The sequence below is a fragment of the Enoplosus armatus genome, chromosome 7 (genome assembly GCF_043641665.1).
Source record: "Enoplosus armatus isolate fEnoArm2 chromosome 7, fEnoArm2.hap1, whole genome shotgun sequence".
Lineage (NCBI taxonomy): Eukaryota > Metazoa > Chordata > Actinopteri > Centrarchiformes > Enoplosidae > Enoplosus > Enoplosus armatus.
In genome coordinates, this window is record NC_092186.1 from 7,312,943 (window position 1) to 7,334,516 (window position 21,574).

General features: G+C 41.6%; 1 protein-coding gene across 1 annotated transcript; it reads right to left on the bottom strand.

The window, feature by feature from the left end:
* Window positions 1-377: 377 nt before the first annotated feature.
* reps2 (RALBP1 associated Eps domain containing 2) lies at window positions 378-20,177 on the bottom strand. The gene is made up of 18 exons (XM_070909390.1): window positions 19,944-20,177; window positions 13,940-14,063; window positions 13,262-13,425; window positions 12,238-12,346; window positions 11,567-11,673; window positions 11,331-11,472; window positions 11,169-11,232; window positions 9,927-10,095; window positions 8,994-9,072; window positions 8,592-8,666; window positions 8,135-8,183; window positions 7,896-8,032; window positions 7,486-7,547; window positions 7,236-7,325; window positions 3,999-4,085; window positions 3,753-3,886; window positions 2,700-2,805; window positions 378-657 (listed from the first exon to the last, which is right to left on the bottom strand). The coding sequence occupies exons 1-18, from the start codon at window positions 20,139-20,141 to the stop codon at window positions 589-591; spliced, it is 1,965 nt and encodes a 654-aa protein (XP_070765491.1). The 5' UTR covers window positions 20,142-20,177; the 3' UTR covers window positions 378-588.
* Window positions 20,178-21,574: the final 1,397 nt, after the last annotated feature.

The window sequence follows — 21,574 nt, forward strand, 5'->3', positions numbered from 1 at the left end:
AATGTGCGTTTATTTAAAGACTTTTAAGTGCAAAAAGTAATCAGATTCAGAAACTAATCTGTAGCACGATCACTTGCTTTAGACCACACGTGGATACACATGAAATGCACTGTATACATAGACTGAAAATAACTGTGAGATAACTTTAGATCCCATCATTAACACAGAACATAAACATGTGTCTGAGTCATGGCAATATGTGCACAAACCGTTACATGTATTGTAAGCAAGATGAGATTCATGAGAGAAACTAACAGTAAATCAAAAGAAAAGAATAAGTTAGAATGTCACAATGAATAACAGGATATTTTACATGTGCATATCATACAGTGATTAAAAAAATGCATGGTTTAATCCTGCAAAACATCATCTTAAAAGTAAGACGGAGTAATATTTGGATGGGGGACTGGAGTTATTCATCCAAGAGTCACATCCCTGTTTGTCCCCGTCGTCAACGCTCTTACATTTATTATGTATTCATGACAAAAGACAACAACTTTCCGTATCTTGGCTCAAACATTCATGTTTGATAGAGTTGTATTTCAGTGACACTCGGGTAACGTGACTCTAACCAGACTTCAGGCTCGGTCACGTCGAGGCCAGAGGCCGCAGGAGCTCCAGCTGGGACTCCAAGGTGACCCTCTCCTGGTGAACCACCTGCAGCCAACCAGAATAAACAATACATGAACACTTTGAACACTGAACAAGAGACGCAACTCAGGCAGTAATTACATTATTTGCTTTATATTCCATGGCAATGATCTAGAACAAGATTAATCCCCTAAAGTGGCCCCTAATGTTCATTACACCCCCAAATATGAAAGTGTTGGACAGAGTGAACAGCATACAATACAATCCCCTATACTCTTAATATGGGTTACCTGACCTATAATAGGGCTAAAAATGTAAAACTTGTCCGGAGGGTGGCACTAGAGGAAAGTGCCACCCTCCGGACAAGGGTGGCACTTTCAGTCAGCCAACTCACGTGGAACAGATTATGTGAACGTAGAATAAGTCTGACCTCGTCATTCCCCATAAGAGAGCACAGCACAGCAGGGAGTGGCCATACTAACTTCTGCAGCGTAACGTAGACTCAGTGAGAAGAGTTTGCCATGTAAGTGTAGCGGCAGGCTCGCTTTGCCATGGTAACGAGGGACTATAACAAGATTAATCCCCTAAAGTGGCCCCTAACGTTCATGCTGCCGGACAGAATGAACAACATACAAACGTACCAGTGGAAGGGCCGACTGAGCAAAGGCCCCCCCCCCCCCCCCCCCCCCCCCCCCCCCCCAAGAAAGCACCAAGCTCTGTACAGCAGGGAGTGGGGAGTGACCATACTGCTAGTATAAGAAACGCAGCAGCGACGACAGCAGTAGCATCAAGTGACAGCACGGCTTTCCGGTGAGCGGTGTGACGGCTGGCATGGCAACAAAAGAGTAATCAGAGCACTCACGGCTTAAGTACACAGCCATGATAAAAAAGGGTGCGTTGGATATACAGTCTGTTGCAGCGAGAGTAGTATGCCGTGTGAGTGTAGCAGCAGACTCAAGTTGACTGCCTTAACTTGCTCACAAACGTTGTGTCGTTATTTGTTTGGTTGGAAACCACTGCATTACAGAAAAGTTCTTAAAGGTCAGCAAAATTAATGGCAATCTGCTCATTAAATTAGGAGGTATTTTGCGGGAAAAGACGACATGAGGGCAGCATAAAAAGAGTTGAATGTCCCAAATGAAAAGTCTGCAGAGTTATCGCTTAGATTTTCTCGAACTGTTACTACGCACGCGTCTTCATATCAAATGTTGCTGCAACTTTAGGGAAAAAGTCAAGGAAGAGCTATTCCTTTCCCACCCAGCCTCCTGTCTCTCCTCACACACCCTGTTGTAGTTGGATGCCTGACCAGCCCAGGCTCTATTTTGAAAAAGACAGTTGTGAATGCCAATGGCTGTTTGGTATTTCAACAAGCCCGGAGTCTATATAAAGACACTTATGCCTTTCTCTGCAAAATTCCACGGATGCTTTGAGGAACCAGCAGAATTGGAGCGAACCATTATAAAAGCTTAAAAGCTTAATACCTCGCTTAAAACCAAACTGCTTATTTGGACAATGACTTTCACTGTGCACTGCTTGATTATTTTTTTTGTTTTTGTCTTTTTTATTCTTTAGTCTCGGTTGTATTAAAGCTATAAAAGCGCTACGTGTGAGCGTGAGTGTTTCACTACCGGATCATTTACGTGGAGAATGACAGGCATGCAGCATGTGTTCCAAATGTGAGTGCGTGTGCCACAGACAGATCCCCAATGCAAACAGCCAAGTCTTTGCCATTAGCTCAGCTATGAGTGATGGGTAGGGGAGCAGACAGTTGAGCTCGGGAGCTTTTACACCACGTTAGACCCAGCGGGGAGCATTTGTTGTCGCACTCATTTGAGAACGTGTAGAATTCAACTTCTGACACACAAACAATAACTTTCAAAACAGCGTAAACACGAACACCACCACATGCTTGTGGTGTTTAAAGCCCTCGTCCTTTGATTGAGCTGTGTATTTTTCCCATTTCACAGTGTCCCAGAGGAGGCGGAGGGCAGGGAATGTCACTGCTGACGGCCACGCAGTCCACACCCAATTCACTTAGACAAACACACACTCCTTCAGCCGAGTACTGTACAATGTGTCGTGCTCTCAGAAACAGAAGACGGGCTGACCTTCAGTTGCTGTTGCAGCTCGCTATTGAGGCGTGTCAGCACCGCGTTGGTTTCCTTGTTTTTACGGATGGCCATCTGAATCTCCCTCTTCTGTTTGGACAGCAGCCTGAGAGAGAAGTTCGTCCACTTTTATCAGGTTTTCACAACTTAAGGGAACATATAAATGTATACATACTTCCTGAGCTATCTCCATTTCTCTCTTTCTACTTGGAGATGGGATTAAATGCCTCGAGTGAAACTGAAAAAACTCAAAGACGGTGGACACCAAAATTACCTGACCAAAGCACTGAGGTTTTACATCAATCAACCAGCCACTGCTAGCAGTCACTACTGTTATTGATGGTCACCCTCTACTGCACTGACAGTTTGAATGGGCTGTTTGGTCAATAAGGAGACAGGAGCACATATGCTAGAGTCATTACGGTGGGTTAATGTCTGATGAATTCCCCTTTCGGAATAGGTTTCAGGGGTTAACCATCACCTTACAGCACCTACTTTAAAGAAGTTCTTAAACCTGCATTCATTTATTTTCTTAGCCACTTGGGGTCAACGTAACAAGCTGTGAACACAACGCTGACACGTTATCACCTTATGAAGTTGATATGGCTAACGGCTAGCAAACTATCTTATTCACACAACAAGTAGACGCGACAACGTTGGAGTTGTGTTTCTTTCCACCTGATGAATATAAGTACAATATACACTCTCCTTTTAGGCCTGCTTTGATCTCTACCATCACCTGAGGGAAAGATGTGTCTCTTTAGCTGCCGTTCTTTGAAAATAGCTGCCTGTTGCCGCTAAAATATGCTGATGTGAATAGGGAAAGTAAATCAAAACATTAAAGTAGTCTATTCTTCATATCACAATATTGATTAGAGCAGCTTCAATGTAAGTCACCTTACAAATGTAGTTTTCTCCCCTGGCTCACATTTACACATTTTAGCCACTGCTACTAGTTTTAGCAAATAATAATAATAAAATTCACATTCTATCAGTAGTTGAAAAGAAAACTTGTTTGTATTTCAGGATTAAAGGGTGAAATGTTTCACTAACTTTTGAGCAGGTTTGGTGGGGGGAGGAAACGGCATGGCAGGTGGAGGTGCAGCCTCCAGGTTCTGGCCCTCTGTGTGGTATTTCCTGCGGACGGGCTTCTGTGGTGCCTGACTGTGAGAAGCCCCGATCACGTCCTGAAGGAAAGTTTCAGGAATAAAAAATGAGCCTCCTCGCCCCAACAGAGACATAGACCCTCATAAAATAAAATCAGCATGGCTCCCACGTGTCTGTGCCAGCAGTTCAGACCTGTTTTGAAGCATTTGTCAAGTCTTCAGTGCTTGGACCAAATCTAGAGCGTGGACCCTGTTCCTCGGGTTTCACACTGCTCTCCTCCTGCAACACACACAAAAGCAGGAGTAAAACTAAATTAAACAAAAAATTTGCTAGGACATTGGCCACAAAAGCTATACGATAAAATATGTCTTCCTACTGACGGCCGACGTAAGAGTGTTGATATCACAACGAGGTGAAATAATATGAGGGAGCTGCTAAAGAGGCAGAATGAAATGTGTCCGCCCTGACCGTGGATAAATCAGCGCCATCCCTGCAGGGACCACGATCTAGCGCTCTCCAGCCGTGGCTTCCTGCCTGCTCAGGGGCAGCCATGATGGATTATCTTGCTTTTATTGCATCTCCTTGCTGCATTTCGGCCATTATTCTCTCCTAGACATAATGTATAAAGTATCACCCCCCTGCTTTCATTCAGCAGAGAGGTTAACAGTGACCGACCCTACACATGAAGGTCAATTTCTTCATTGTAGCTCAAAGTTGTTGTGAAAGTTGAAGGTATTTCTTGCAAGGCAGCACCTTCTCTACCTTTTCTGCACCACATCATTTCCCATCTGTTAATGTTGGATTTAGTGAATTCGATCCACTCATTTCTATGGGCTGCTGTCTCCATTGCGGTGGCAGTTGAAATGCCTGGGCTTTCCTGATGGTTTAAACAGGCTAAAGCTGCTGCTGCTGCTGCAAATTGTACCCAAGAAACCCCCAAAAAATCTATTTCGCTGAGCAACGCAACTGACATGCAGGCAGACACAAATAAATGACCCTGAGATTCACTGCACCATTAGATGTGAAACACAACCACAGCATGGAAACATTTAAAAAGTACTGTAGTAGTTGCTACAGTGGCAGTAAACCACAGGAGCTCCGTCATCAGCATGTGTGGTCACATCAGCCATAGGTCACGGCTGTTTCACTCCAGCAATGTGAGAGCTGAAGAATTACTCCTATTGTCGCATAAACCTTCTGAGGACAACTGGCCTCATTTAACTGATATAAATAAGAGCAAACCAGCAAAAAGCACATCCGAACAAGGTGAAGTAAAGTTATAAATATTCCTGTGGCGATGTCGCCGCCGTGAGTGAAGCAAGCAAAAGCAACAGGAAGAAGAGAGAAGAGATGAGTTTGACCCCGTCGAACTCTCTGTCTGAATGTATTTACTTGTCAAGTGGATCAATGGCAAGTTTCTCCACTCTGTTGAGGAGACGGGGGACCTCGGTTAGTGTGGATGGTAGTTGGACTGACAGATATGTGTATTTCGCTCTGCACTGCTTTGGGAAAGAAAAATACAAAGATGTGGCATTTAGGTCATGGCTGCAGTAGCATCACTTCTGGCTGCCTGCCCACTGTCTCATCAACTGCACTGACCCTGCTGAGGTCCCTGGAAAAGTTTGTGGTTTGTGAAAGGAAAGTGAAGTGAAGTGAAGTGAAGAAGTGAAAAGAAGTGAAGTAGTGTACATTTAAGGGAGGCGAAGTAAATTAATGTAAAGTGAAGCAAAGAGAAGTTAAGTAGAGTAAAAATAAAGTGAAGTAAAAGAGAAGCAAAGAGAGGGGAAGTAAATTAAAATAAAATGATGTAAAAGTGAAGGAAAGTGAAGGGAAGTAAATTAAAATAAAATGATGTAAAAGTGAAGGAAAGTGAAGGGAAGTAAATTAAAATAAAATGATGTAAAAGTGAAGCAAAGTGTAGTTAAATAAAGGGAAGTAAAGTGACAAAGAAAAGTATAGTGAAGTGAAGTTAAGTGAAATTAAGTGCTGTTTAGTGAAGGGAAGTGAAGTGAGCTTAAGTGACGTGAAGGTAAGTGAATTTAAATAAAGTGAAGTAAAGTGAAATTAACTTCACAAATCATGAAATGAACAAAGAATGAACAGTATGTGTCTGCAGATGGGAAGCTGTTTCCATTCACCATAACTGCAAATTGAACAGCTCCCGAGGGCTCACTGCAGAAGCAGGTATCAAATATTCACCCTGACATGTTTTATGTTACGGAAGTTATTTTTAACTACGCCTATAGTTCACTTATGTCTCTCTGAAACTTTGGGCAGGTATGAGTTTCAGTTTGTCTTACTTAGTGAAAAACATACATACAGGGTACAGCCACCTTTGAGATCGTCCAGTCTTTTTGGTTTTAATTAAGACTTAGTTAAACATCCTGCGGGAAGACAGAGGGATGGTCTTACTGCACAGGCAACAGTGACGCAGAGGAGGAGTTAAAGATACAAGAGTAGTAGTGAGAGGGCAGGTCTGCTGGACTCGACAAATACAAACCACAAGTGATTAAAAAGACGGCGCGATCAAGTCTAACTCAGTAATGGGGGAAGGACTTGAGGGATCATATGACATCCAAGATAAGGGAGGAAGGATCGAGCCAGTCTGTTTGAATAAAAGCAGGAGCTGCAGCGGCCTTTGACCTTAAAACTACATCTGATTTGTCAAATAGAAGTCAGAGGGGTGGACGCCACAAAGACAGAAACCCTTCAGGCTGTCTCCCAGAAGGAGAAGAGCTTTGTATATACATAGCTTTACCAGGAAACTCTTACACAAAAGTTGAGCATCTGCACATTTTCTTTATTATGTCTGTTTGGCATACAGCTAATTTCACAAATAGGAGGTTTTGAACAAAGTACTTTCCATTTTACTCCGTGTATCGACAGACTCCCAAATGTGGTGCAGTACTTAGCAACTGTTTAATTTATCTTGCCATCTTTCCTATGTCCCTCCCTCTAACTATCTATCACTATTTACTGTGCAAGAATATGTGTTGTCATGCATATTAAACGTGCACTGGGTTGTTGTGTTGTGTAACAGGACACAAGTGTCAAAGACAAAGAGAACGAGGTTGAAAAGGCTAAACTAAAAGAGCGACACGTCACTTCAGCCACAAATAAATCCTTGATGTACTCGCTCGCTTGCAGCTTGATGTATACCTCTGTCATAACCTTTGAGCTCCTTTGTGTCTTGAAATAGAGGCCCGTATATTTGACAAACACGACCTCAGTGACACATTCACGGTGCAACATCTGAGATGGAAGGCGGAAAATCTGGGAGTGGAAAACGCCGACAATCTGGGATGGAATTTTGAGTTTGCCTGCTATTGTTTTTTTCCCCCCTTTTTGAGACAATTCGTGTTGCTGCTTGCTACATTTTCAAACTCCAACCAAGACAAATCAGAGCAGAAAATCTGATTTTATGCTCACCTCCTCTCTGAAGTGACTGAAGTCAGCAAAGTTTGGCTGCTGCACTTTTTTCTGGGGAGTTTTCTCTGAAACGTTGATAAAATGAGACACCTGACGAGAGAGATGATACATACTGATTAGCCAAAGCTTTCCTCCATCATTCATTTATGAGACATTTGTACAGGTGGTGTTCAGAGGAACAACAAAGGCTTTGTTCACTCATATAGAAGCACATTAGCAAGAATTCCTCCTATAATCAAACCATGCTTACCTGTGAGGTTGATGGTCTAGGAGGGAGGGCTGGAGGAGGTGGCAACCATCCACTTTTTACCCCTAAAATCCAAACATAATCTGATCTGATCTTTGAAGCAGTGTGTCTGTTTTTTTCTATTATGCTCTCAGGAGTCACATTTCACAAATAAACCACCCATATTTTCATAATCAGACACTGACTTGCACTCTTGTGAGCCTATCACCTTTCAGACTGAACAATAAAACCCACCACCATCTCCATTTCCCCTTTTGCTCTCCCATGAAAGGAGAACTGTCATAAACAAAACACAATAACTCGGTTGCAAAATGCACCGTAGCTCCGGGCAGCATGGGCGAGTGTGTGGTAGAAAACTAATATTGTGAGAGGAGCTGAGTGAAGACGAGAGAGTCTGTGGGTGTAAATGGTACCTGGAGCGCCCTGCTGGAAGAGCTTGTTGAGGTCCAGCGAGGAGGCTCTGGAGTGGGTTTTCTGGGGCCGAGGTGGAGGGGTGGGAGGCTCTTCTGCTCTCTTCATCGCATCTTCAAAAGAAGTGCTGGAGTAGGACCTGGAGGTGAGGCCACATGGGCGGAAAAAACAAAAAGCACAATGAGGTTAATGAGCAATGCGGGAGGTCTGAGTATTTGTAATCCATTTCTGTGATTTTCACCTCGGTCTAGTTTTCGTCCTCATCTGTGGGTCCAGGTCCTGAGGCCGCTCTGTGAGGAAGGACACGCTAAATGAACAAAGGCGTACCAGACTTTTGGTCTTTGTTGTAAATGAGAAACAACTACTTCCCTGTGGAACCGCAAACTGTAATTTCACGTGTGTGAAGTAGCTCAATCAACACTGCAATTAATTTCAGTGTAATTTTTGCAGATTTTTTATTACCAAAATATATTAACGCGCCTGAACGCAGCAGTGTTTTTACAGAATACTGTATTGTTCAATTTCTGAAAAGTCCGTCGATGCTAAATCACTCTTGAACTAACCACATATTTTCACCAAATGTGACAAAAGAGGAAAGATTCCCAACGCAGTGAAAGTACTGAGGGTAGTGGGGTATCTGTGGTACATAGTATGTTTTCAGTGTCATTTTCCCACGTTAAAAGGAGTTTTAGTATCACCTGGCCTCTCAGGAAAAGCATCAAGCTGTAGAGTCTGTTTCTCTTGAGACGCTGTCACCCTCTTCACACCCACATCTGTAGACGCAGGAATAAAGACATCAGCAGCAGGACTAGCTGCATGAAGACTTGATTGCTTCAGCATGTACAAATGTCTGGAGACAGATGCTACAGCAAGTTGTTTAACAATACTTTAATAGTATAAACTGAGTCCAAAAATTATTGTATGAATATGTTGCTTTCCTGACATATTCTGAGGTTTTGCTTCCATCCCAGTTCACATTACTTCTTCCCAGTTCACTCAGAGGAATGCATGTGCCTTTCATCTGATTTTATAATATATAATGTTTTTCAGTATTTTCAGATGAATTGCTTACATAAATAAACTGGAAAATCTCATTTTACCATGTTTACATGATTCTTCTTTCAAATCTTGTTTTGTTGTGGCCAGGCTTGGCTGGAGCCTCTCTATAATGCCCCGATCCTAAAACAGAAACACAGCAAAAATAATGATCTGCTGTATCATTTACAACAACACAACATCACTGCAAAGACTGAAATAACGGAAAGTGTGTAGTGCATTTGAGGAAGGACAGGCTCGTGCACTAAGCTCAACATGTTGACTGACTCGGGCAGCCTCATGTTCAGCTCGTTAGTGACCCCTACAGGTGACAAAGAGCAGTGGTGGAAGAAGTACTCTGGTCTTCTACTTAAGTAAAAGTAGCAATACCACAGTGTAGAAATACTCTACAAGTCCTGGATTTAAAATGTCAATTAAGAGTAATGTATATTATATTATTGGATTATAATTAATGATGCATTATCGTGTACATCATGTTAATGTTGCAGCTGGTGAAGGTGGAGCTAATTTGAATTACTTTAGATACTGCCGGGTAGCTTGTGAATCCTTTTTGTATTATTAATCTGAATCTGCAAAGAAACTAGCAAATAAAGTTATCAAATAAATGTAGTGGAGTAAAAAGTATTGGCATCTGAATTTTAGTGGTATAAGAAGTATAAAGTAGCAGAAAATTTAAATACTCAAGTACAGTACAAGTACTTCAAAATTGTACTTAAGTAGAGTACTTGAATAAATGTACTTAGTTACTTTTGACAACTGCCAAAGAGGGACTCCACGTTAACTTATTTTAAATCCGGCATTAGAGTATCTGAGGTTGTGGTTTACCATCTGAGGCCTCAGTTCGGGATCCTCAAAGACAATAAGAGCTTCTGCACTCTGAAAGAAAGCACAGTTTAAAGAGTTGAATTCTGAAATAAGAGTAAAAGACAGAGACAAAGACATGTTTCAGAGGACAGATTCATGGCTGTTTCCCTTACTTCAGGAGTATCCGGTATGTCCTCTTCCTGCTGCATGAACCCTGGCCGCAGGGTTGGAGGAAGGCTCTCTGGGAGAGGGTAACCGTTCTTGCGTGCCACAATCAAGTGAAAGGCTGTGCAGAACTCAGAGAACGTGAGAGCTCCATCTCTGTCCACATCACTCAACTCCCTTAAAGACAATAGTTGAAAAAAATCAATAATATCTGCAAAATCTGAGAGTGGAGTTGTAGAATTATGTCTCAAACATACAAACAACTCACTAAGGGAAAGAACTATGTAATTTGGTACTCATTTGAAGAAAAAGAGAAATTTAAATATAAATCTAATTAAATGTTTTAATTTAAATAAAAAGTAAATATTCATTAATTATTTATAGACAAATTTTAAATTTTTTTCACAATATTTCCATGCTCCCTGTGCACTGACCAAATGACTCGCTAGTTAAGCTAGCAATTGCTAATTGGAAAAGTATAATTGAAAGAAGTTTTTTCTTTCCGGAAAAATGAGTAAAATGAAGTGCTACCACTATTTTTAGCCTCTTAAACATGATACTGTATTATCATATAGCAGAGAAACATCTTGAAAATGTTTAATGCAATCAAAAATGTAATGTTGCCAAAACTGAAAGGAATAGTTCTACGCATTGGAAAATATGCATATTTGCTTTCTTGCCGTTCGATACCATTCTCAATTAGCTTAGCTTCACATAATGACTAGAAACAGGGGGAAACAGCTAGCTCTGTTCACAAAAACCCACCTACCAGCACCTCTAAAGTGCATAACCCCCTGTGTGTGTCGCATTTACACTCTGGTTTTTAAATGGATTAAACAAACTATATATAGCATATAATTAATTAATTAACTAACTAAGAGATAGTTTGACATTTGAATTAGCAAGGCTAACCACCAGCAGCTAGAGGTAACAGCTAGCCTGGCTCTGTCCAAAGGCAACAAAATACAGAAACTGAAGAGCAAAAATGACACATTGTGTTGGAGGGTGGATTTTATTACATTTGGATAGAACAAGGCTCTCTGTTTCTCTTGTAGCTTCATATTTACTGTACAGACATGAGAAAACATACTTGTGGTGAAAGCTTTTTTGTTTGAGGATGAGAAGACAGGAAAGGTTTGCACCTTTAAGAAGATCCCTCTGTCTGACTCAGCAGGCATGCTGAGGTGCTTGGCTGATAAACCCAACTGACCTCAGAACAAGGACAGACAACACTATGAGTCAGCACTTACCAAATGTGGGAAAGTTCTGGTATTGGGAGCTTAGATTTTGTGAAGAAGTTCTTTGCAATGGCTCCTACAAAAGAGTCACACAGTGGTAAAGTGATTTTTCAATTTATAAATAGGTGCAGCTGTGGGGTTGGGGGGGGGGGGGGGGGGGGGGGGGGTACATACCCAGGATGAGAGCCCCCAGGTCAGGCTGCAGGCTCTTGAACTGATTAGTGTAATACTCCAGCTGTTCTTCTGTGATCCTCCAGGGGTCATCGTCACAATAGTCCTCTACACCCTGCTGGTCCAGCCTCTCTGATGAGGAAGCCTGTGAAGATACACAGAAATCATGATACAGACCTAATGAACTAAACTAAAGAACTATTAACATGATCATGAAGCTATAAGAAATCTGGCTTTACCCGAGCCACAGCGGGATGCTCCACAGTGACTTTGGTCCCGTAGTTGCTGGGCGAGGAGTGCTGCTCTAGCTGAACGATCGGCCGTGAGGAATGTTTGCTTTCATAGGCTGACGGATAGGAAGAGAAAAACACAGCTTTGAACTGAAGGGAAAACCTGCGATGCAATGATTTCCTTCCGATTGCACCCCTCAAAAAATGTGATCTGAGAGAACGACAGATTTACAGATCAAAGGACCAGGAGAGAGCAAAGCGAGGAGAGAGCTTCCCATTTGGGAGGACTTAACAGGTGTCAGAGATGCAGAAAAACCTCGTCTTTTTCATTTCAATTCATTTCTAATTCATAACACACGAGTAGTGCAAGACATGAACTTCTTGCAGTTTTAGTCCACTGCAGTATATCAGTTACCTACAGCAGCAATCAACAAGGAAAGTGCTTTATCGAGGAGACCACAAGCAAGCAATGTACTGAAAATGGTCTAAACATGCTGAATTACAGTATATTTCCTAGTGATGAAAACACAAGTGAAGTTGAGTTAAAAAAAGTTGTTTCTATCAACAGTGGTAACTTGAAAACCAAAACAAACTAAACAAAACCAAGGTATAAAAAAAATCATGAAACAAAGGCCATGAAACCTACAATGCTGATAGGTTTCTTATGTAAACTGACTTACTGATCTGTGAGTCAGCCCCGTTTCTCTGCTTGGTGTACGAGTAGTTGCGGTAGGTCTGTGGAGAGCGAGGTGGTGAACTGCACGGTGATCGTGGCGGGGACCAAGGTTCCTTCAGGGACAGAATATTTGTTATTTCACACACACAGAACCAGAAGGAGCAAAAATGTATTCCAAGGTTAATCTGACGTCAATATGAGGCTTCAGCAGTCTGAGTTAATCAAATTCAGTGGATATCTTACAGTCTATCCTTCCACTGCAGCTCAGCAGGGAAACACTAAAATTGGTTTTTGCACAAAATGAGGACTGTGGATTTTGTCCCCCATCACTTACGTTGGAAGCACATTAGGAAGGAATGTTTTCATTGCCAGAAATGAACAGGAACGATTACAGCAAGCAAAACCTATTTCAAGGTTCAAATGGGCACATTGTGAACTTTTCCTTTAAGCATTAAGCATTAAAATAGTGGTAAACTGCCACCAAGAACCCAAATTCATGCCATTAATGCCAAATTTTGGCTCTGCCGCCATCAGCAAGTTGTTGCAAATTGTTAGAAAAAGGCAACATCTTGTCAACTCGTTTTTCTTAGGTTTGTGTTCTGAGATGCCCTTCTCCTCTAATCTCTCAGCAACGAGGAATTTCAGCTCTTTATATTTATTTATATCTCTATTTATTATTTGTATATTGTTTTTCTTTTAAGAAAAATACTTCTAATTATTATTGACACAGTGCTTGCCTGCTGTGTGTTTCTGCACCTTTCTGTCTTTGCTGCTGTGACTTGTAAATTTCCCCGCTGTGGGATTAATTAAGTCTATCTTAATGATCATAGCTGACTGGAGGGTCGATACTCAGTGCGCCATTCTTGGTCAACTCCAAACATCTCCTGGGCATAGCACCCACTCACTGTTGTTCTAAGACAATTTAACACCATGCTTTATTCTAAACTCTCTTCCAAACTCAAAATTAGGTGAGGGAGATATTCAACGCATAATGTTTTGTAGCATTAGAAATTTCATCCCAAGCTTACCTTCTTCTCTACGTTGGCCTCCAGGTGTCTGAAGGCACTCCTGTCTGCTGGAGTCCAGGTGATGGTCCCACACTGAGCCCCCTGACCATCTATGCTTGCAGGGACAGTTGAGTATCGCATGTCTGGTTCATTCTTCAGCCCAACAAATCTGGGCAGAGGTAGATCTAGAGGGAGACATAAGGCTTCTTTTTGATTCTTGTTTACCATATTAGTTTGGGATTTGTTCTTCCTGCATTATAAAGCCTTTCTTATTTTTCTTCTCCTTGGAAATAAGTAAAAAACAAATATATAAAAAGATTTTTTTTAGTCTGATGAGGAGCTTCCTGTACGATGACTTTAGATACTAGAATTAGACAGAGGGATTTAATCACAATGAGTGTCTTTATTCTGTCGAGGTGAGCTACTACTGAACCACACCACGGTGAATATGAAACTGAACAGATTTCCTAATAATTTTCCTAATAATCCATCAAGTTACCATGTGCTATGTAGAAAACAGATTTTCTCTTTGGTCAGGGTGTGACTGATTGTGTGCTCTTGTAATAAGGGCAAACCCACTTAGCCCTTTCCACGCGACTCCCCTTTCATCCAGATTAGACCAAATCCTGCCATGTTAAGATAATCTCCTGATCCCCTTTTGCTCTCATAAGACGCCTCCTCTCTGAGCAGCGGACTTACTGGCCGTTATACTCTCCAGGTGGATGGGCAGACCAGACTGGGCGGCCGCGAGCAGCTTCAGGGCCACATAGAACTGAGGTGTACCAAAGTAGCCCAGACGCTTCGCTCCACACACTTCGGTTACCTGAAAAAGATAGAAAGTTTAGAATAACTTTCAAAGGACAACAATATATTACCCTGATAAATCTCATCGTTCATACTGAGTGATTTCCTCTTTTCAGAAAACTAATCTAGCCAGGACCAGAGTAAGCTCAAGCATGTGATTATTTTACACCGCCATCAAGATAATGTGTAGCACAACATTAGAGTAAAGCTAGAAGAAACAGTATGTAAGGGATAAGCAGCACAGTGGGATCTGTTTATCCAGTACTCTTTTGATTAGAGGTACAATGACTGCTTTGGGAGAGCAAAGGAGATTATGATTATGTGGGACAGTCAATGAAAAATAACTGAAAGAAATTTTCTTGAAAAAAAAAAAGAAAGAAGAAATACAAAGAGGTTTCCTGAAAAGTAAGACTGTTTATACTGGAATTTAAAACTGTGCTGATGTGAACACAAGCTCCTTTATGGGTAAAGGTACATGTGGCACTTAAATATAATACTAAAACAAAACAACCCTAAATAACAGTAATCCCTCTTTGACATGGAAGTACACACACTCTCCCCTCAACCCATTTTTCCCAGAGAAACCAATTTCTACACTGGAATAGTGACCTGCCCTGGGTTTGTTTACGGTATGTCTGACTTTTGGGTAATTTAAACATACAATATCCATGTAAACATAACATCAACTGACACATTAGAGTTATTCAAACTGGATTTTTACATGTTGCGGAAGATTGGGTAAAGAAGCACAAAGGAATAGTTTGACGTGTTGGAAAATATGCGTATTTGCTTTCTTACGGGGAGTTAGATGAAAAGATTGATACCACGGTATCACAGTAAATATGAAGCTGGAGCTGCCAGACAATTAGCTTAGCCTCGCATAAAGACTGGTAACAGAGGGAAACAGCTAGCCTGGCTCAGTCCGAAGGTAACAAAGTCCACTTACCAGTGCCCCTGCAGCTCATAGCGTAAAATCAAAGTGTGGCTTTTACACCTTGGTTTTTGTGGTGATTACACAAACTAGATATAAGATGTTAATTAACTAACATTAAAGGGGTAGTTCGATATTCATGTAAGCTAAGCTAAGAGCTAGCAGTCAGTTAGCTTACTAACTGAAACAGTTAGTTTCGTAAAGTGAGTTTTCTCCAAATTTACCACAAATGCCACAAAAGACATTCTGGGTCCTCCAGCCCTCAGGGGCCGGGGGCAGTTGCCTTGGTTAACTGGTGCTTCAATAACCCTCAAACTGTAACCAGACACTCTGAACTGTGCATTTTTTCTTTCTCTTCCGTATCAATGTTTGTGATAGGGAAGAGATTTGCTCTAATTTTAATTACATTTCAATTGCATTAGAGTTCATTTCCCAAATTGTGACTATGACAAAAGGCCCGGACACGTGGAGAACAACACGTTGTTAAATAAAAAAAGCAATAGGGCTACAGCTTGATTTTCCTAAGTCACTTCAAAATCACAAGAACATCCAATGGACTGTTTTAGTTTCAACATGGAAAGGCTGACTGACAGATGACAAACCAAACAAAAGAGAAAAGCTTAAGCTCTTCTTGTGGCAACAATGGCTTAACACTAAAATGTTTCCTTATAAAACATACAACAATGTCACAGGAGTAAGAGAACATTGGCTGGTATGTGTTTATGAAATATGAATGACAGCAGTGCCGTTAATACCCATTGTCTAATGAGGTTGAGGGGCGGGTGGAGGGTGTGTGGCTCATATCGCCTCATGAGACATTATTTCTGCTTGACCTGCATTGTATTCATTTAACAGCTTTCACAGTGAGATGAGATCCGAAATAACTACAGGCCAGTGAGAGGCTGAGCAGACAGTGGAGGTCAGGTCTGCAGTGCTGGTGAGTGCACCTGAGGTCAGCAGGGAAAGATTAATGAAGGGATTATTTCAGGAGCACCAGTGCGGGCCTTGAGGAACCAGACTGATAGGTCCGATCTATGGCCTGAGGGGGAAAGTTATTTAAGGAGGGTGGAAAAATGCCAAAAACATTTCAGCGCACATAATGTCACCGGTATGACTTCACAGATATCAATAAATCACATGTTCTGATTTTTAGTTTGTAGGTTTTTCCTGCATATCACCTTAAACTATGACTAAAGCTCTTCTGTTATTCAAGAATGCAAAATAACAAAGAAGCTAAGAGAACGTGTTTTGTATTCACCTGATGCTGTTGAAGTATAAAAACAAGCATGCTAATATGCTCACAATGACAATGCTAACATGCTGATGCTAAACAGGTATAGCGTGTCCTGAGTTCAGCCTTAGTCTAGCATGTTAGCATGCTAAAATATGCAAATTGGCACTAAAAACAAAGTACAGCTGAGGCTGATGGGAATGTAATTCGTTTTGGAAGTATTTAGTCGTATAAACCAAAGTATTTGGACACAAGTATTGGAAATTTTGACCTGATGATGGCGCAAAATTTAAAGTTAAAGGGGAGTCCACCGATTTTACACATCAAAGTCTGTTTACAGGTCTTGGGGTGTACTAATGCATATGTGAAAAAGTTGTATAAAGCCTTTTGTGGGTCCAGAGGAAGCTGCGTGAAATCTGATAAACTGCCTCAAGTGAGTCAGCGTCGGTTGGGGCTGAAGACCATGAATTTGAAAAATCTGGGGATGTGAAGTTACAAAGAAGTGATCTTACCAGACTGCTGTAGCCTGCTCCTCATCTCTGCTTGAAGCTAGCAGCTCAAGGCTACATTAGATGACACTAACATGATACACCGGAATCTCCAAACGAACTGTTGGCAGTCATGTTGCATTGTGGGTAATGTAGGTGCCAGGTTTTGACAAGGAAGACGAATGAGTGGAATATAAAAGACGATATCTCTGGTTCTGCTGCATTGATATTGATACTTTAAAAAAATCTTTTAAACTGTCCATCGTGAGTGTGACAATGTTATAGGAGTGCAATGATGAATCAGTGGAGTATTTTCTTATAAATGGATCACTAAAGTTATCACAATTCATCCTGAGAGGGGCATGAGTGTCAGTACTAAATGTCATGGCAATCCGTCCAATAGCTGTTGAGACATTTGACCCAAAAGGCAACAACGTCAAGCCTCGCCGCTGGCATGGCTAAAAACAATGTAGTTAATTCAACCAAAATCAATGTGCCCAGTATTTGGGATTTGAGCTACACTACCAGCCCTGGATGTGACAACACCAGAGCTGAGTTCCGTAAAGTTATGTCTTGAACTTGAAGGCCACACCTTAGTCAACCAGACAGGTTCGACAGCAATGTCTGTCAACATACCAGTAAAGTAACTCAGCATGTCACTAAACTCAGCACACACCAGAGACTTAATCTTCAACTTGACAATGTAAGCAGAGACATTGATGGGTAATTCACGCAATTACGAGTCTTTATTTAAATTACATGTTGTAAGTTGCTCACACAGGGGAGGCATCCAACTAAATTTAACCTTCCTCTATGTACTCCAAATGGCTACTCTGGCTGTTCACATATCATCATAAAACATTATGGGGAAACACTTGCTGTACTCCAAATCCATGAAATTACTATAACAATTGATTAATTGAGTAGTGTGTGGGAAGCTGAGTACTGACTACCAGCTTCACAGACAGCAATGACAGCTCAGCAGGAAGAAGGGACAAGCTTTTACTACTTATCTGCTGTAAACACAGGTTACACATAAAGATCCTTCCTCTGTAAATATGGTCAATCTAGGTGAACCGTGACTCAACAAAACACAACGCTACATACTGCATGATGGAAAATTAGCCTTATTTTGACAAATAGTAAAGAGCAAGTCAAATTGTAACACAGCGTCTGTGTCATCATATATCCTGGGGGAAACACACCATTTATGATTCTCTGATACTGTTTGACATAATGACCCAGAAGTCAGCACTGAGTCCAAGAGTGATCCTGCAGGCATCCTGCAGCACAGCCAAGCACAGCTCAGAAGGCTGTGTGTCAATCACCCCTGTGTGGTGGCGGCCATCCAGGCCGGACAGGAAGGAAGCAGAGCTCAATGCCAAGCTTCCTGACACCCACGCAGAGACACAATAGGCTGCGATCGCCGGGAGCTAACCCCACGGGACAGTAAGTGGCGTGAATGGAGGCGGCAACCTGCTGTGTTCATCTGAGCTGGAAAAATATGTTTATGCCCCTGTGATGGGTCAGCAAAATGACTGAGTTCTAGAGCCAATGAAAAACAGTTTAGCACTGCCACTGCTAATATCTTCACTGTCAAGCATGCATAGTATCGTCCCTTGAAAATAAATAATATGAAAAGAGATAGAAAGAAATATTTCCATCTATGAGGTGGAAAACAAACAGATTTAATCTTACATGTTTTTTCCAGGTTTGAATTAGACTCCCAGAGTTTGTATGACGAGATTTTGAAAGCAGCAATGAGTAAAATAGTGGGTGCAAACTTAAAAGGACCATTTCGGTGTTTTTTGATTTTTTTCAAATTTACCGTGGCCACATGTGACAATTACAGGCTACTGATAAAAGCTACAACTTAGTGTAAATGTAGCACATGTGGAGAAAAGTCAATAAGTCAAAACACTCATTCATTAATGTCCTTTATATAGTAATACCTTGCTAAAGTTTGCAAACATTAGCAAACATAAACTACTGGTCATACCAGACCAAGTGAGGCTGTAGCAGCAAAACCCCTGAGTGTATTGAACTGAGCAAAGGTGCATTTAATTTCTTAGGAATTAGGAATTTAACTTTTGATTTGGAAGAGTTAGACTTTCTTCCTTTAAAAGTTACATAGTCCCCCTTTAATGTTCTCTGTGGTGGATTACACAACTCGGGCAAGTTTCAAGAGTCTGCTATTAGATTTTCAGACTGTACAGAAATGAATGGAAAACAATGGCTGCCTGGACCATAGGAAAAGTACTACCAGAAATCTAAAATACAGCAGCAATGGTTTGGAAAATTGTCATCTGTAGAGCTGAAACAATCAGCCAAATATTATCAAAATATTGTTCAAATAATTTTTCTTGCAAACGTTTTCTGGTTCCAACTAAACTGTGACTTTCCTCAACTTTAAATCACTGTAAATTCAATTTCTCAGGATTTCAGAGTGTTGGCCAGAAAAAAAACACTCTGAATGTGTCACATTGGGCTCTTATTTTCCAACATTTTATACACAAAACTATCAATGGATTAATTGAGAAAGTAATCGGCAGTTTAATGGAGACTGAAAACAATGATGTAACTATGATGTAAGGTGTGTGTAGTTTGTAATAAATGGACTAAAATGCAAAAACACTGCATGGTCCTTTAAACAGAGCAGATTCTGCTCTTACTGGCAGGTGAGAATGACACCAGCCTTGAAACATCTGCAATTCTTCTGCCCACAGCTGTAAACAAAGTCATCACAAATTGAACTGAACAGAGCAAAGAATGATTTATGATGTGGACAACTAGTGCACACATCTGCACCTGTGTGTGGATACTGAGATGACATCATAATCTCTAATTCTACTCCTACAACTAAAACCTAACCCTCAACCGACTGTAGGATATAATCTGAAACATACTGGACTACACATGCAGTGAGGGGACATGCAGACACATTTACAGCTAATGCAGTAAGTGAAGGGGCTGCCTTCCTGTGTGTGACAGAGGAGGTGTGTAAAACCTCTCTGACACACACACACACACACACATATATATATATATATATATACACACACCACCAGGCAGACACTCCACAAAGCAAATATCATGGCTCATTATCACACATTAAGCCCACAGCCTGATCATTTCGACCCCTGCAGACCACCGAGGCTTGGTGAAGAGCAGCCGCAGCTCCCAGCCCTTCACACTTGGTAACATGTGATGACCAGGCAGGCGCAGATGTGCGACACGGGCAACACTCACTTTGTGCAGGGACTCGGGAGGTAGCTGAGACGCCTTCAGCAGCTCTGCCACTTTGCTGGACGACAGTTTCCCTGAAGCGTCGGCTTGGCACAGACCGTGGAGACCTGAGTAACACCTCTGTTCATGTTCGTTCAGGGAGATGAAACTCCCCGCAGACGCCGCACCGGATTCCTGATCCATTCCAGGGATCTGGCGCATGGAGGGATCCGCCGGGAGAAGCACTACAAGCAAACCGATCGATACATCCTGCACCGGACACCGGCTCCAGTTTCAGGTCGGAGGTGGGGGTTTGGCAGCAGGAGGGCGGTATCACCTCCGACAGGCGTGTTCCTTGTGAAGACAGACTGACTGCTCGGCTCGGGGCTCATCCACTCCTACTGCCTATTGTGGCTGGTTGTAGCGCTGCCGGCCTGCGCCAGCTGGGGGCGGTAGAGCACAGGAAGGAGAGGGAGGCATTGTCTGGGAAATAAGGGGCTGCTTTGTCTCACCACCCCGTAATGAAGGAGAACTATAATATAGATTTTTTTCTTTCAGGGGATCACTCTCTTAGAGCTTATTTTGAAGTTTATTATGCTCAAATGTGTGATTGTGATCTTTTGTATAATGTAAGGAATGTAAAAAAAATCAGATCAGGTTCATTATACTAATAAATAAAAGGTCTATGTTGGGGTGGAACCCCTCAAATCTGTGAAAGAGCCCACTGTGTTAATTCACACTTGTCAGCATTGGTGGGAGAAGTATTCAGTAAAAGTACCAATATGTTAATGCAAAAATACTCCATTACAAGTAAAGTAAAGTAAAAGTCCTGCACTCAAAACCCTACCTGAGTCGAAGTACAAAAGCATTAAATGTACTTAAAGTAATACAAGTACGAGTTCTGAATAAAAGTGCCCCCTGTGGCAGATATATTATAGATTATAGATTGTAAATACAGATGCATCAATGTGTACGTAGTATGGAGGTCAGGCCCCTCCACATGGTCACAAGATGAATCTGAGGGGTCGTGGGATGATTAATGGGGCAGGAAAGAGGAAAAATACAAAAAATCTGTCAGATACATGTAGCTGAGTAAAAAGTACATTTCCCTTTTCTAATGCAGTAGACATTTAAAGTAGCATTAAACTGAAACACTCAGGAAATGTAGTACAGTACTTCAGTTAGTGTGCTTCCACCACCTATAACCCAACTTGCAACACTGAAACCAGTCAATTATCCAAAGCGAATGGGGCTTTCGAAGCACCAGCCAAAGATGGACATTTCAAAGACAGGCCTGTGCTAAAATAATGAATGTCGCTCATCATGACATAATAAGTCATCATAATAACTTCAGGAAATAGCCTAACTTTATTCCTGCTTTCTTAAATCTAAATCCTAAAGCCCCTGTAATGCCTCTGCTGCCATCATCTGTTCAGGAAAGCACCTGCAGTCTGTGGTACGACAGCAAGAGCAGTTCATGTAAATCTTCATGTCTTCAGCAGAGACTGAACTGGGTGCAATTCAAAATCAAAATTAATCTAAAGTTACTAGTTATTAAGATTGACTCGTCTTCACATTATGGGATATCTCCAAAGTCTTAGGAGAGCTTTAGATTTTCCAGACAGACTTTTAACTTGGATAGAAAAGAACAGCAC

Coding starts and splice junctions, on each gene's coding strand:
- reps2 (XM_070909390.1), bottom strand. CDS start 20,141: ATGCGCCAGATCCCTGGAATGGATCAGGAATCCGGTGCGGCGTCTGCG. Junction 14,064..19,943: donor CTCCCGAGTCCCTGCACAAA/GTGAGTGTTGCC, acceptor TATCTTTTTCAG/GTAACCGAAGTGTGTGGAGC. Junction 12,347..13,261: donor AGGCCAACGTAGAGAAGAAG/GTAAGCTTGGGA, acceptor CTGTCCCTGAAG/GAACCTTGGTCCCCGCCACG.